Genomic DNA, 16,447 nt, shown 5'->3' on the forward strand with positions numbered 1-16,447 from the left:
ACTAGGCAATCTGCTTATGAAACCATGTTGCCAAAATTACAAATCATCAGTTCTCAGTTTGGGAAATTTTGATGTCAACATATGAAAAAAATAAAATACATGTGTTTTTTACATCACTTAATAAGTTAAAGACACTTGGGGACACTTAGTTTGCAGAAGTTCATCATGAACAGCTGTTTGGGTTCATTAAGTGTACTGTTGCCACATACGTGTTTGCCCATTTTCTTTAGGAGAGGGTTGGGAATCTCAGGAAGTTATGTGAAGTCAGGATTCTCTGACATTTTTACCTTTGTAGAAGCTTCAAACCCAGTGACAGGTGCTGCAGGAAGCTGCTTTCCCTTGCTGTGTGTTTAAAATGATGTTGGGCTTCTTCATTGAATACTGTTTGAGCTGCTCATTTTCTGGTGTTATTTGAGGGGTTAGAGCTGTGTTTCTTATTCCTAAGAAATAGGGGTGTGTATGATTGCATTTCCAGTGCTCATTTGGTTTCTCTTTTGCCTAACTTTACAGTTAATAATTCTGTGCACTTCTGAAGCTAGCAGTTATAAGGAGAAATAAAAGCAGGTGCTGAGTGGGAAAGATCTGACAGAACTCAGGTAGCAGCTGCCAGCTTCTTCAGTCAGCATGTGCTTATGTCACTTAATGGACAGCACATACGTAATCCGGAATGGATTTGCAGCATTTTCCATTTCTTGCCTGATGGGCATATTGTTAGGAATGCAGCCTTACTGGGGGTGGGGCTGTGTGTATATACATACACACCCCTCTCTCTGTATACTGCTACTTCTAAGAGTCCTGAGTGCCATTAATAAATGGAGGGTGAACCCTCATAACAGAGGACACAGAGAAGAAAGAGTTTTTGAATGCCTTCTTTGCATCAATCTTCACTGATAAGACCAGCCCTCAGGGATCTCTGACCCAAAAGACCAGGGTAAATGAATGTTGGGAGGAAGACCTTCCCTTGGTCAAGGAGGATTGGGTCAGAGAACACCTAAGCAAACTCAACATTCCCAAGTCTATGGGCCCTGACGGGATGCCGCCATAAGTCCTGAGAGATTTGGTGGACATCATATCCAGGCCTCTCATGATCGTCTTTGAGAGGTCACGAAGATCAGGATGGGTGTCTGAGGCCTGGAAGAAAGCAAATGTCACTCCAGTTTTCAAAATGGGCAAGAAGGAGAACCTAGGGCACTACCAGCCAGTCAGGCCCACCTCAATTCCTGGAAAGGTGATGAAGTGGAAGCTGTTTCTACCCATATGTAAGACATTCTGGAGGCCATCTCTACCCATATGTAAGACAAGAACATGATCAGGAGTAGTCAGTATGGGTTCACTAAAGCTAAGTCATGTTTGACCAACCTGATTACCTTCTATGATGAGACAACTACTTGGATGGATGAGGGGAGAGCAGTGGATATTGTCTACCTTGACTTCAGCAAGGCTTTCAAAACTGTCTCTCTCAACATCCTCACAGGCAAAGTCAGGAAGTGTGGACTGGATGAGTGGGCAGTGGGATGGAGTGGCAGATCCTAGAGGATCATTATCAGTGGCACAGGGTCTAGCTGGAAGTCTGTCACTAGTGGTGTTCCCCAAGGTAGTGTACTGGGCCCAGTGTTGTTTAACTGCTTCATCAGCGACTCAGATGAGGGGGTAGTTGCCTCCTCAGCAAATTCACTGATGATACAAAACTGGGAGGAGTGGCCAATTCCTCAAGACAGTAGTGGAGCCCTTCAGAGGGACCCTGATTCTTGCAGAGATGGGCAGAAAAAAAATCCTTCTGAAATTCAACAAGGGCAAATGCAGGGTCCTGCACCTGGGGAGGAATAAATCCGAGCGCTGATATAGGCTGGGGTTGACCTGCTGGAGAGTAGCACTGCAGGGAAGGACCTGGTGGACAATAAGCTGTTGCTGAACCAGCAGTGTGTCCTGGTGTCCAAGAAGGCCGATAGAATCCTGGAATGCGTTAGAAAGCGCATTGCCAGCAGGTCGAAGGAGGTGATCCTGCCCTTTTACTCAGCCCTGGTGTGGCCATATCTGGAATGCTGCGTCCAGTAGTGGGCTCCTCAGTACAGGAGATACATGAAGCTCCTGGAGTGGGTCCAGCCAAAGGCTGTAAAGATGATGGAGGGACTGGAGCATCTCTCTTATGAGGAAAGGCTGAGGGAGCTGGGTCTGCTCATCCTAGAGAAGAGGTGACTGAGAGGCGATCTCCTTAATGTGTATAAAAGGTGGGTGACAAGACGACGGAGCCAGGCTCTTCTCAGTGATGCAAACCTACAGAACAAGAGGCAACGGGCAGAAGTTGATGCACAGGAAGTTCCACCTGAACATTACTGTGCAGTGACTGCTCATTGGAACAGAGACCAGAGAAGGCACAGTGTCTCCCTCACTGGAGATACTGCAGACCCATCTGGACACAATCCTATGCTATGTCCTCTAGGATGATCCTGCTTGAGCAGGGAGGTTGGACCAGATGATCCACTGTGGTCCCTTCTACCCTGACTGATTTTCTGTTTCTGTTAGTCCTGAAGCCAACCTGCAGTGGTTATCACTGAGCAGTGCCAAGGAAAAGAGTCTCGTGGAGAATTTCTGTGGTGTCCTGTTAGACAGAAAGCCCAGTCTCTGCTGGGGATGAGAACAGCTGGCTAGAGGTGACACTGATGGCCTAAAAGGAGCACATCACAGAGTAATTGATGCAAATCCATGGTTCAGTTTGTGTTTTCTCCAAAAATCATTACTCTGTAATTCACATGCAGAGGAATGGAACTGTTCATTCCCCTCTCAAGCACCTGGGAACACAAGAACAGAAGAGAGGTGTTTTATTGGAACCGAGTTTTGATCTGTTCCTTAGGACAGCTTTGCTGCTTTTGCTGGGGAAGTTGGCTGACATGCCAGAAAGTCTTGACACATCAAAGGTGTTTCAGTTGATGGTTCTGCTGAAGTGGAGTTTGTCCTTAAGGAAGACTGCAGATTTGCCATACCCTGGTGCAGAAGGTTGTGGAACCTTTGACGTGATATGTGCCTTAGTTACCTGAGTAGTGCCATGATAGCAGGATGTGATAAGATTGAGCTTTAGTTTGAAAAGTTATGTTTGTATTTTTTTGCAACATGTAAAATTATACAAACTTTTAACCCAAAAGCAGAAGTGAATTGTTATCAGGAAGTGTGCAGAACATTTTTACTTGTATCTGTGTGGCATTGCTGATTGAAAATATAATCAGAACTAAACCACTAGAGACATCTGAAGAAGAAAAATTAAAACAGGGCATTAGACTCAGTCTTGGAACCTTAACATAGGCAACTGGAATCTGAATTGAAAAATTAATGCTTGAAAATATGAATTAAAATACAGACTTGGGTGGATACCTGAGCAATACTATGCTATCGTGAGTAACAGCAGGACTCCTGGTGACATCTGCTAACTGAGATCAATCAAAAACAAATGAAAAATAGTCTAGTAAATTGATCAACTCATCATCTTTTCCATTTAATTACCATTTTATTGGGCCTGATTTACCAGATGGAAGATGTAACTCAGTGGTGCTTGAGAAGAGAGGCCAGCCTTGATCTCTTAGTGTTAGCATTTCAACCTTGTAGAGGGACTATTATGTCCTACATAGTATGTATAAAACAGCTCAGATATTACTCCAAATATTTTAGTAAATTGCTTCATGACAAGTCATAATCTTTCTCTCAGGGCTGAAAATGTATATAAAACTGGCATTTTCACTGTGATTTATAGTTCTTTATTAGTTCCATTTACACTGTGATTTGTATTTGCATATTAAGAATGAAGTGTTCAGTGCACAACAGAGATTCTGTTGTGATATCACTGCAGCTCCCAGTTGGGAGCAGAACAGCAATTGGTTGTGTAGTGTATTTGTGGAACTGGATTCCTTGTGCATTAAAATTTTTGCACAAGAATGGATTGAAATTGAGAAAAAAAGATGGGAAATCTCTTAGCTGATTTCTGCTAGAGCTATCATAACAGGTGCACATACTCTGATTTGGAATGATGGGTGTGAAATGCAAAGAACTTGAGGCTGGAAGAATTAGCTGCTAATCTCACATGTCTACAGAAAGACTGAGTAATTCCTGTTTTGTAGCCCTGAAAACATAATGGAGCCCTGGGGATCATTGACAAAACAGGCTTCTTAGAGCCACTAGCACTTAGCAAAATTGACTTCAGTTAATCAAAAGATTCTTTTGGTGGGGGGGGGGGAAATGGAAGAAGCTGATGGTTTGGAAAGCTGCAGAACAAGTAATTGTGTGCAGATGGTTAAAGAAATTTCAGTTTCTTGCAGTGAGGCTCAGTGACCTATAATATCAGTATCTAATGGGCAAACTTATATCAAAGATAAAGTAATTTAAGTACTAGACTGGTGGTGAAAAAAAGGTGAAAGGGAGGAGTGTACAGTGACACTTTGCTCACCCTGTGTGGACATAGAGCCATTGACCACAAGTCTCTGGTTGCATCCATCCAGCCAATTCCTTATCCACCAATTTGTCCACCCTTCAAACCTCTATCTCTTCAATTTGGAGATAAGGATGTCATGTGATTTACTGATTAACTTTGATTCAGCCATATTATCAGTAGAGCATTTCTCAGTCTTTTTACGGTTATCTCTGTATACAAATAATCTTCTTCTGTGTTCTCAGGCTCACTAGCAATTCTTGTTGCAAAGTACTTCTAAAGGGTCCAGTCCATACCTCTTAGCTCTTCAAGCATCTCATGGTGTGAACTCTGTGATTCTAGCCATACAGTACAGCAAATGCAAAGATGATTCTCTCTGCATCAGGATAAGTGATTTGAGTGTTGCTTAATAAATTTTGTCATCTGATGGGGGGAGGAACAGCTGAATCACATGCCTTACAGGAAAACAGGTGGGACCAATGGGAAGAAAGATGAGCCAAAAATCACACTATTATTTTGTGCTAGCTTAATGTCTGCTTGTTCTGCCCAAAGGTAAAGGCATAGTTATCAGCGCCATTTATCAGGTACACCATTTTAGTATAAACTTGTTTAAAAAAGGGTAGAGCCCCTTTGTCATCTTAATTAGACAGTAACACATTGATTCCAAGTAGGCCTTCATTTTCTAATTATTTAGTACATAATGTCATTAAACATCTTTGAGTGGACATGATTGCTCTAAAAGCTTTAGTTCCAGAGCCCTAATATTAGGCTTTTGGCATTCATCCCTGTGTGTGAAAAGCAGTCCGTTTGTTTACCAGGAATTTAGATTCCCATTACTGGGGGAATTAGCAGTGAGCTATTAGTCTGATTCAAGCACTTAACAATTGCTGATCATCTCCTGCTAGCTTGGGGATAATGGAGGTGATCAGCTGTAAATGGAAAGTATGTGGGGCTATTTTCATGAAGGCACTTGGAGAAAGCGCAGCATCCTCTGACCTCTGCTAACCCTGGGGTTTGCAAGAAACCCAAACACCAAGTCACTTCCTGGAGGAGAGCTAATCACCGATCAGAAGAGCTTCCATTATAGACTAACCAAGCTCAGCCTCAACTGACCTTGCCTCAAATGAAAAAATGTTCAGCCACAAAATCCCTGGGGAAGAAGTGATTAGCCTCTGATTGTATTTACCAGGATCTGTTTCAATGGAGGAAGCAGCTGTGGAATAGCTGTGGGTTGTGATTGCATAGCAGTGCTGAACGATCCTGTGGAGCTCAGCAGTGCTGGCTGGCTTCCTCTTTCTCCACTGTTGTCCCCAAAAGCTTTGCATGGTTCATGGACACCTCAAAGATTACTTTGACAATTCTCCCTTCTATTCTTGTGTAAAGTTGCCTACCATTTTGGCAAATAGAGTGACATGATTTTTAGGATGTATTGAAAAAGATACTTTCATTCTTTACAGATGCTGAACCTGTAGCACTTTCCTATCAACTGAAAGTTACCTTTTATTGTCAGCAGATTTTGAGAGGTGTGCCAGGGATCTGTAGCCAGGAATCACTGTTTAAAACAAACAGTGCTTTAGCTTTTCCTCATCTGCAATAACATATTGTTCCCCCTTCTAAAAAGAAAACTGCAGCCACTTGATTCTTACTAAAACATAGGCATTTCTTGGAGGCAGTGGGAATGATTTGAATGAGGCAAGGACATGAATTCTGGACTTGCGAATTCAAGGTTTATCTCTGGCATCATCTAGCTTATGACCTCTGGCAAGAAATGTGTATTGCTTCTCCCACTTGTCGCAAGAAACCACTTATCTAACAGTTGGCTGAGCTCACTGCTGGAGGACTATATGAATGTCCTTCGTAAATGCTACATTAGATCATGTTAAGGGATCTAAGGCTCTATCAGAGTTCTAGAAGCCACATCTGAAGCACCTGACAGTGAGTGATGTCTGTAAAAGTTGTCAAGGTTGCTTTGTAAGAGATTCTAACCCTGTTCTTTACATTTCTTTCCCGTAATGCCTCCAGCAGTGGAGACAAAGAGTGTAGCTTCTATGAAAGGCAAAGGAAGGCAAGAGACTTCTAGAGTTGCAAGATAAATTTTATTAGTCAGACCTTGCATTATTTTACTCTTTAAAAAATAATCTATATTAAATAATTAGAAGGTTCCCTCCTCATATATGCTTGCTGAAAGCTCATTGTTAAGACTGTCTGGATAGAGAATTTTTATTGGATTATTTTTGTGTTTTGTGGATTATCTTTTGTGAGACCACAGGTGGTCACAGGATGTTGTATTCCACTTTCCCGGAACAGAAGCTGAGGGGAGGTTGTTAATTGCCCTGTAGTATGGTTAGTAGGCTGTTCTGAATGGGTTTAGGAAATGTGCCAGTCTTGCAACATTGGAGGTGCTAACAGAACTGAATTGACAGTGATACTGGCATGACATTTCTAGTAGCAGTTAACTTGTGCATGCATATATGCTGTGCAGTTGAAAAACTTTGATATTTGGAGATCAGGTGTTAGAAAAGTCTAAGTGAAAATGGGTTTGTACTCACAGCAGTGTGAATACCTGTGAATGAAGGTGTAGTTAGAAGTGAATTTTGCTTACAGTTATTGGTGAACAAGCTCCTTTATATACAACATGTGTATATAAAGGTGCATGAAAAAGGGACACGGGACACTTGGAAAAAAATCCAACAAACTGACATGTTTTGCTTCAATTTCAGTCTAGAGCATGATTTGTCCGAGTGTCAAGCATTTTCCTGTACAATCCAGGATATGACAGAAGACTGCAATTGCAATCAATAACCTTCTTAGTAGGGATTTAGTGCCCTAAATATGAACAGTAAAATGCTAATTCCTTTTTCCATATCAATCTGTCTTACAGCACTAAATTTGGGAAAGAGGAAAGATCACAGCACAGATGAGTGGATGATCAATGCAGTACACTGTGTACCAGCGTGCGTGGTACAGATCACTCAGAAATCTAATCCATTATTCTCACAAATATTCTCTCTGTTGTGTGGAATAGTGGAAAGAATAACATTTTCTTCTTCCCTGTCACTCTCCATTAACTTCTGGAGATGACAGATGCTATTACATTACAGTCAAGAGTCTTGACACGTTTCTAAGTCCCACCATATGGAGGACGGTCTAATGTAGATACTATATTATGGTTACTCAAACTCTGTTTTTATTAAATAATAGTAGTAAACATGTGGAAACAGTGCTGTCTCTTGCTCCAAATAGCCATATTTCAGTAGGTAATGAGAAATACCAGCATTAGTACTCCTGTTTATTAAGAAGACATATTTGTTCCTGCTGCATGTAAATAATACATTGCTTCTCTGTGTGACAGAGGAGATGATGCTGCTGCATGCATGATTTCTTTGCTCTGCCTGCCTAGGAAATAAACAGAAGTCTGGAATGGAAATATTACCACTGCAGAAGGATAATTACTTCAATACACACGACAATGTAAGATTCTGCAATAAGGTGTCTGACAGTGACTGGGAATCACAGCATACTACCTAGCTGGTAGCATAGCACCTAGCTGGTGCTTCCCTGGCAACAGATAAAGAACAGCATAAAAAGAAATACTCAGCTGTTCTGCCTCTGGGATTGTAATCTTGTTTGGATGTGTATAATATTGTTCAGATCTGTTGCCTCTCAGGATGAGCAATGGGTACTATATGTGTGCATGGAGCAGCGGTTTTGAGCTGAATTTCTGGCTATTTGAAAATGTAGGCTGGCTGATGAGGCAACTTTTGCACACAATTGATTGTAGACTGTTAACCTATGCTCAGAAATCAATAATCACTTAACACCACATTTTAACAGACAAACACAGTACAAATTAACAGCAGTTACACAGTGCACACGTTTACATTCAGAATAAACAGGTCATGAAATAGCGCTTGGCAGAGGAGGAAGATGGGGCAGGTGGCTGGAAGGGGACAATGGTAACTTGAATATGTGGACAGGTACAAGGAGATTTTTGCGACTGAATGTCCCAGGGTTTTGTGGTCAATACACCTTCAGTGAGCCAAATGCATTCTCTAAGAGTTACCCAGAAGATTTGTCCTGAGGCCAGGCAAGATCATCTTTTGCTAGATAAGACTAAATCTACAGAAGTTGAGCACCATTCATCTTGAACAACAAAACCCAAGTGGGTTGCTAGCAGCGATAATGGATTATATATATGTTGAAGGGACAAAACAGAATGGAGCATAAACTCTAGTATAGTACTCTTGATCTGGACTGGTGTTTTTCATATACTTAAAAGAATGGATTTGAAAAGGGAACTGAAAGTAATCCAGAGATGGTGTTTACCAAGGACTTCATGTGTATGTTTATTGAGCTTTACTTGCGACCCACCCTGAAGCACAGGCTTCTAGTCTTTAGGATGATATGCTCTACTCTATGCCTTCATAGGCTTGAGAATTGGATACCAACAAACATCATTAGGTTGAACAAGTCCAAGTGCAAGGACAACTCCCAATATCAGTACAGAGTGGGGGAGTGAATGGATTTGAGAGCAGCTTTTCAGGAAAGGACTTGGATATATGGGTAGATGAAAATTAGGCATGAGTTGGTAAAATGCATGTGCAGCCATCCTGCAGCCTGGGCTACACAAAAAAAGGCATGGCCAGCAGGCTGAGAGGAGATTGTTCTCCTCTACCCCACCCCACCTCCCCACCTGGAGTTCAGCATCCAACTCTGGGGTGCCCAGTACATGACAGACATGGACCTGTTCAAGCAGGTCCAGATGAGGCCATGAAAATTATGAGAGGGCTGGAACTCCTCTCCTATGAAGAAAGGCTGAGACAGTTGATGTGGTTTGGTCTGGAGAAGAGAAGGCTCTGTGGAGACCCTGTTGTGGCTTTTCAATACATAAGGGAGGTTGATAAGCACAGAGAGACTTTTTACCAGGGCCTCTACGGGCAGGATATGGAACAATGGTTTTAAACTGAAAGAGGGTATGTTTAGATTGAATATTAGGAAAAAATGATTCCCTGTGAGGGTGGTGAGGCACTGGCACAGGTTGTCCAGAGAAGCTGTGCTTGCCCCATCCCTTCAAGTGTTCAAGGCCAGGTTGAACGGAGTTTGCAGCAACCTGGTCTAGTGGAAGGTGGTCCCTGCCCATGGCATGGGGGTTGAAGCTAAATTATTTTTTAACATCCCTTCAAACCCAAACCATTCAATGATTGTGTGCCTGAGGAGGAGCTCCAGATGGTGGGGTGGTTGGAGACACTGTCAGGTCATCCCTACAATCAGAAACCAAACTCTGCAGAAGTTCTGACAGAAATCAGACCTTTGATTGAACCTATTAAGCTGGAACATTAGCCTGTTACTCAAAATGTGTGCACAGCAGAAGCAATGGTGAGAACCATACCTGCAGAGCTCAGTGCAAACTGATGGGGGGAAAGCAGGGTGCAAGTTATGTTGGAGGTTTCCAGTGATTGCCATTCTGGGTTAAGGCCATTCCTCTTGTCTGAAAGCCTTCTGTTTCCCAAAGGTAAATCTGTATTGGGACATGCCTGGATATGGAATAATATTAATAATATGGGAAGGAAAGATTCCGTTTATGCTATGTTAATGTGGGCTCAGCAACAGGGGCAGGAACAGAGCCAGGGAAGGCCAGGAAGTAGTAGCTCCAGAATATACAGAGGAGGCTATAGGCATACTGCTCTGTACGGAGCTGTCTCGCTCCTTCTTCCCTTCAGCCACCTAGGAAATAAAAAGCAGGGATGAATCCCAGTTAGGCACACTTATGCTCAATCTTCTGGCTGCAGAACCTCCAGTTCTGAGCACTAATGTGAGACTATTGAAACTCCTGTGGCCAGACATACAGCCTCTGCTTGTCTGTGGAAGGAATAACTTAAGGTAGAGTAGTCCAGTGTTCTGCATGCACATGGTATCCCTTGGTTTGATGTTTAAAGTCACGTATTTCCAGATCTAAGGTTTTTCAACTACTGTCTCTAGGCTACTTGACTCACTGCTTTGTGAAGGCAACAAAGCATTGCATACCTGGGATGTGTCTGAAGAGAGAGATGTGCTGGCACTGTCTCCTTGGAAGCTTAGGGAAGATGAATAGAGTAAGTCTTCCTGTCTTTCTAGAGCTGTCTGCTTCAGGTGCATTTGAGACCAAATGGTATTTTCTGCAAACAGAAGTAAAGCAAGAGTCTTACTGTACTTTCCTTGTGCACACCTTGGAGTCTAGCGAACAGAAGTCTAAAAAAGCTATTTTAGGAAAGGCACTCGTGGGCTGTGTGGCCTTGATTTAGAAAATACGTATTCTCTGTTTGGTGAATGGCCTGTCAGTTTGCGGGTTTACTTGTGAGATTGAGCAGACTGCAAGAACAGTTTGAACTGTACTTGAAGACTTTTGGGTCCCTCTGTGACTTTCCCAACTCTGTAAGGGGCAGGTTTGTAGTATCTCAGATGAGATGATTAAATTGTAGATGTGTCTATAGTGCTGGGTGTAAGGCTTTTATATACTGCAGGAGGTAGGTTTAAATATTAATCATTTATGTAATTATGCCATTTTCTTTTACTTCCTTTTAAAGCTTTTATAAACATAAAATATTTAAATCTCATTAAGGTATGTTGCTAAAATGCTAGGGCGAGAAAAGAAATACAGATTTAGGATTACACAGTTGCATGTAACAGGACTTCTGCAACTGCTACACTGAATCTAGTAATAGGCTGCATCAGAAGCTACTTACCTTGACTAAGTGAGGGGCAGGAGTGAGTACAGAAACAGAGGATGAGGAGGGGAATCCTGACCCCATAATCCTGGTGCACAGGTGTAGTTACTCAGCAACCTATGGATACAGCATGTCTGACCTCCCCATCGTGATGTTTTTGCAGCACCCTTCATTTGAATGATATTTGGAAATAGCTTCAAGGGTGTTTGAGACGAACAGAAATGTTGCCAAAAGATACAGAAACACTTCTTAGAGCAGATCCAGGCTGGTCCCATAGGTTGCAGAGGAGATCACAGAGACATTGCAGAAGAAGGTAGAACTATACACAAGAGCAATGCAACACAGGATCTTGAAACCACAGGAGTTAAATTTCCCTCTGCTCAGCTGTTTCTCTGTGATGTGACTGATGCTTACCAAGGCATTTGTTGCTCTCAAACATGCCGAGTATCTGGTCACACTTCTCCTTCTGGTTGCCGCTGTTCTCACATGTACACCACAAGGAGACCTCCACACTGGAGTTACTGACATAGTTGGGTGTCATGGGTGTGCCTGTCCCAAACCCCCAGAGGAAAGAAGCATTATGAATCATGTTATACTAAAGGAAATGCTGCCCTTTAGGAATGCTGCCCTAAAGGAATGTAGAAGCCTTCCACTGTAATAAGCATGTTACCCAGGCGAGGTCAGGAGTGCCAGCTAGGTGGCCCAGGCTTGATGAACCTACCTGAAGTCTGCTGGGCTGTGAGAAAGTGTTGAGATTGCTACCCCTGACTCAGGCACTCTGTGAGATGTGTTGAGAACTGAAGCTGGTGCAAGCATTAAATTGCGAAGGATTTTTATTTTAGGATGTGAAGGACCTGCGTGGACTCCGCTGTGGTACTGACATGGCAGCAAAAGGTACTCTTGCTTCTTGTGTAGCTGGCAACACTGTGTAGCCAGGTGCCTTTTGACAAACAAATACTGCACAACTGTAGTGTGCCACTCAGGCAGTGTTCATTTAGCACAAAACCAGCTGAGCCATCTGGAAAAATTGAAGGTATAGTCTAGATTTACAGCTTCTGAGGTACTGCTGCTCTTTACATCTTCCTTTGAGCCACTCTGCAAAAGTATTAGTAGGTTGGCAGATAGTAAACTACTAAAACCAAAGATGACCATCCTTCTAACAGTCGGTAGTGCTATCTTCTGGCTGGCCCTGAGAACATAGTGTGCACAATACTAACAAGCCATCAGGAGTCTAAAAGTCAGGCAGTGATGGAATGCCATGTTTAATCACTGCTGTGATGGGATGTAACTCCAGCATTAGAAATTACTTAGTTCACATAAGCCCACAGAGCGCTGTTTAGGAGGCACTTAGAGGACTTTCCACCAGCTGATGATGCAAAGAGGTGTTCAGAAATCTCAGGCAAGGATGGGGCAAAGTACAGGAAAAAATGCCATGGAAGATCTCTCTTTGGACTGCATTTACCTCAGAGGCAAGGCAGAGCACTAGCATCAATTAGTAAGGCATATTCTCTGGTATACTGAGCACTACCTCCTGCAGGAGACCAAGATGGTCCTTCACAGCATCAGTGTGCCTGCAAGTTTGTGGCCTGAAAGCATCCACCATGTATGTTTCTGTGGATGTCACTTACCAATCATCCCCATGTAAGCCTGCAGGCATGCAGCATGGTTGTGCAGAGAGCAGCCATCTGGAGACATGTCTACAGGTTGACAATTTTGTTGGAAGTCAGCCAGTCGGGATCTGTAGGAAGGAAAATGAGACCATCAGTGTCGATGTTGTTCTCTTGGATAACACCCTCTGCTGCCTGACCTACTTGCAGATATGGTCTTCTAAGCAGGAGTCCAGAAGCCAAAGGCAATTTGGTTTGGTGTTATACTGAAAGGAACAATCAGGAACAATAGTTTTCCGGCGTCTTTCTCCACAAAATTCATCTTGACATGGACAAAACAGGATCCTTTTGGTGAAATCCTCAGGAACTTTCTCAAAGAAATTTCTTAGCCCTCTGTGGCACTTGCGGCGGTCACACACATCCTCACTTCCTGCTCCCTTGGTGCAGATGGAGGCATAGTCTGTGCGTAGACGAAAACACTTCTTGCTCAGATTACAGACGTGTGTTGCTTTCAGGCATGAATTTGTTGCATCTCCTGCTAACTGTGAGCCTATAAAGCCAAAAGAAACACAAAAACCATGAAGCAAGTCTCCAGAAGAGATTCTGTATGGAAGCAAGAGTACTCCTTTCTTGATGGTCAGATTTGAAAAATCAAAAAGAACAAAGCAAACCAGTCCTTCTATGTGCCGCAGTATGACACTGTAATTATACTAGTTACAAAAGAGTATTTTTTAATTGGTTCATGGTAGGGTGCTTGTTTCAGAAGATGGATCATTGTGGGTTATTACTGGTTTCATGGGCCTGGATCTGTGGCTATATTTACACTTGGTAGGAGTGACAAATTTAGGCAAGTAGCCAGAGCAGACATTCCTTTGATTAAAGGGGCCATTACCCCAAATTGTTCTTAATAATCTTCAACCCATGAAAAAGTAAGAGAGGGCAGCATTATATCATGTAACCATTACAATTCTTACCTGAGACCAGAGCTGCCAGTTTATTATAATCTGTCTTCCAGTGTTCTTCATTTGCTGGATTCTCATAGGGAGAGGTCTCCAAATTGAAATAACCTAGGCAAGATACAAGATATTTTATGCAGTGGGAGATGGGAGAAATGCTTTGGGACCAGCTTATTTGTATGTTTGTTTGTTTATTCTTAAATGGATATTTTTCTTATTTATGCCTGGTTCTTTCCTCAGGCTGGAGTTCAGAAATGCTCTGTCTCACTCAAAGCTAAATGCCAAGAATGGTTCTTCTGGAAATGTGAAGCTATTACTGTGTAAAACCCTCATTACATTTTGTCCAGCTGGAATTTGGTCTATGTTGTCATTTGGATTTTTCAGCTTCAGTAAGTGTGAGGAGCTGAGCAGCACAGGCAGGCTCTAGTGGGAGGTCAAGTAGAAACATCCCACAAAAGAAAGCAGCAGAACACTTAGGGATGCCATGGCAATATGTGTCATAATCACATGTGTTTTCAGTGATGGACAGACAGTACCATTTTGAGGTAATTTTCGCTAAATCTAACTATCTCAGTGTAGCTGTCTTTGTCTCTTAGGGTCACTGGTGTATTTGAAGGGCTGGTCCCATACCAGATGAGTTTTCTCTGCTTATCAAACAGAGCAGTAATGAATTCTCTTTACCAGGAGATATGGTTCCAGAGCAATTACCTACAGTGCTGGGAAGTGGACTTTCACAGTTGATTTCAGCTGGGGGGTGGGGGTAAGCCTTACTAGTAACTTGTAAATTTATATTATTTCATCTCACCATCTGTCATGCTGGAGTGAACAGTCCAGAAAATGCGTAAGCAGTGCTCCTGTTTTTTCATGCGCCGGTGACACTTGCAGTGCAGCAAAGAGCTGTTCCCGAGGTCAAGCTCTGCATTCAGACATCTGACCCTGCTATCATGATCCAGTGAAAGGAGGCGAGTCTTGGCCAGGGCACAGTTTTCCAGGGTTCTGTACGTGGCATTGCAGGTGGAGTCAGAGAGGCACAGCTGCTCTGCCACAACACAGTCACTGCTGGGCAGAGCCATGAGGTCTCCTGATCAAGTAGAGAAAAGACTGTTAGGACTCCAGTCAAGATGAATGCCACACAAGCACTTTGTCATTGTTCTGCAGGGATCCTGTTTTCAACAAGGACTCCTGGCAAGACACAGAACTTGTTGGGATCTTTCATGTGGAGTAGTAAGGAACAAGAGCTGTCTCCATTTAGAAAAAAAAGGATGAGTATAAATGAAAGAGGGAATAAAAGGTTAAATAAAAGCCTCCAAAATAATTTTGTTCAATTTAGCCAGGATCAGGGATTACTCTGTATTTTATGGCCTAGTAAATCCCTGCGAAACCTCACGGTTGCTGAGGCCTGTTTGAAGAAGCTCTTCTATCTGGGCGCTGAAAACCGCAGTGCAATAAGCACATAGTAATACCATACTGTGTACCATGAGTCAGTGCTGCTGCAATTACTAAAGTATATGCTGGTCATTAAGAGATGTACTGAGAAAACCATTTATAGGGTATAAAAACAACTACTTTAACGGAGCCTGAAGACTTAAGAATGTTTTTTTTTTTTTGCATAATAAAATTAATCCTTAACAAAGGATGCAAGTAGCTTCATACGGAAGTGCTGATACATAGTCAATTAAAGTACATGGAACCCAGTCCCTAAAATCCCTACCAAAAATGCAGATGAAGGTTTGGCCCATAAGAACCTCATGAGGTTCAACAAGTCCAAGTACAGGTGCTGCACCTGGGTCAGGGCAATCCCAGACCCAAGTCCAGACTGGGAGATGAACCAGTTGAGAGTAGCCCTCCAGAGAAGGACCTGGGAGTTCTTGAGGTGAGCTGGTCACATGCAGTTGCAGCCCAAAAAGCCAAACATGTCCTGAGCTGCATCAAAATCAGCATGGCCAGCAGGTCAAGGGAGTAGATTCTGCCCCTCTGCTCTGCCCTCGTGAGACCCCCACCTGCAATGCTGCATCCAGCCCTGGGGCCCTGAGCACAGGAACAACATCAACCTGTTGGAGTGGGTCCAGAGGAGGCCCAAAGATGATCCGAGGGTTGGAGCACCCCCTGCTATGAGGCTGAGAGAAGGCGTTATTGAGCCTGGAGAAGGCTCCAGGGAGACCTCCACTGGACCTCTTCCAGTACTTAAAGTGGACTTATAAAAAAGGAGGGATAGCAACTTTTTATACAGGCAGATAGTGATAGGACAAGGGGGAACAGTTTTAAAATAAAAAGGCAAGATTTAGATTAGATGTTAGGAAGAACTTCTTATTCAAAGGGTGGTAAGGGCCTGGCACAGGGTGCCCAGAGAAGCTGTGGCTGCCTCATCCCTGGAAGTGTCCAAGGCCAGGTTGGATGGGACTTGGGGCAACCTAGTGCCTAGGTCTAGTGGATGGTGTCCCTGCCCATGGCAGGGGGGTAGATCAAGATGATCTTTAAGGTCCCTTCCTGCCCAAGTCTTTCAATAATTCTATGATTATGTTGTCATGGGTAGGTGAATTCAGTCTGTAATCTTTCTTCAGTTCTGCAGTATATGAATCTATGTTAATAGTACAATAGTACAAGTACAATGAAGTCTCAGAACAAGAGAGTTTGCTAAGAAAATTTCTATATAGGCTGGTATGTTTCTTCCCTTCAGGTCAATATTCCTTGGCTGGCTTTAGGAAATGACTGTGTGGAGCCTTACATCTATCTGTAGTGTTCTTTGGGTACATCATCTTACCTATC

At 43.0% G+C, this 16,447-nt stretch overlaps 2 protein-coding genes across 2 annotated transcripts in view; one reads left to right on the forward strand and one right to left on the reverse strand.

The window, feature by feature from the left end:
• LOC103611508 (C-terminal-binding protein 2) overlaps positions 1 to 16,447 on the forward strand; it is a 61,133-nt gene that overhangs the window by 11,922 nt on the left and 32,764 nt on the right. The window lies entirely within an intron of this gene.
• GFRA3 (GDNF family receptor alpha 3) lies at positions 9,540 to 14,776 on the reverse strand. The gene is made up of 7 exons (XM_008629135.2): positions 14,487 to 14,776; positions 13,700 to 13,792; positions 12,930 to 13,275; positions 12,747 to 12,856; positions 11,533 to 11,667; positions 10,439 to 10,569; positions 9,540 to 10,138 (listed from the first exon to the last, which is right to left on the reverse strand). The coding sequence occupies exons 1-7, from the start codon at positions 14,752 to 14,754 to the stop codon at positions 10,004 to 10,006; spliced, it is 1,218 nt and encodes a 405-aa protein (XP_008627357.1). The 5' UTR covers positions 14,755 to 14,776; the 3' UTR covers positions 9,540 to 10,003.

Source organism: Corvus brachyrhynchos, unplaced genomic scaffold, assembly GCF_000691975.1.
Source record: "Corvus brachyrhynchos isolate BGI_N302 unplaced genomic scaffold, ASM69197v1 scaffold21, whole genome shotgun sequence".
NCBI lineage: Eukaryota > Metazoa > Chordata > Aves > Passeriformes > Corvidae > Corvus > Corvus brachyrhynchos.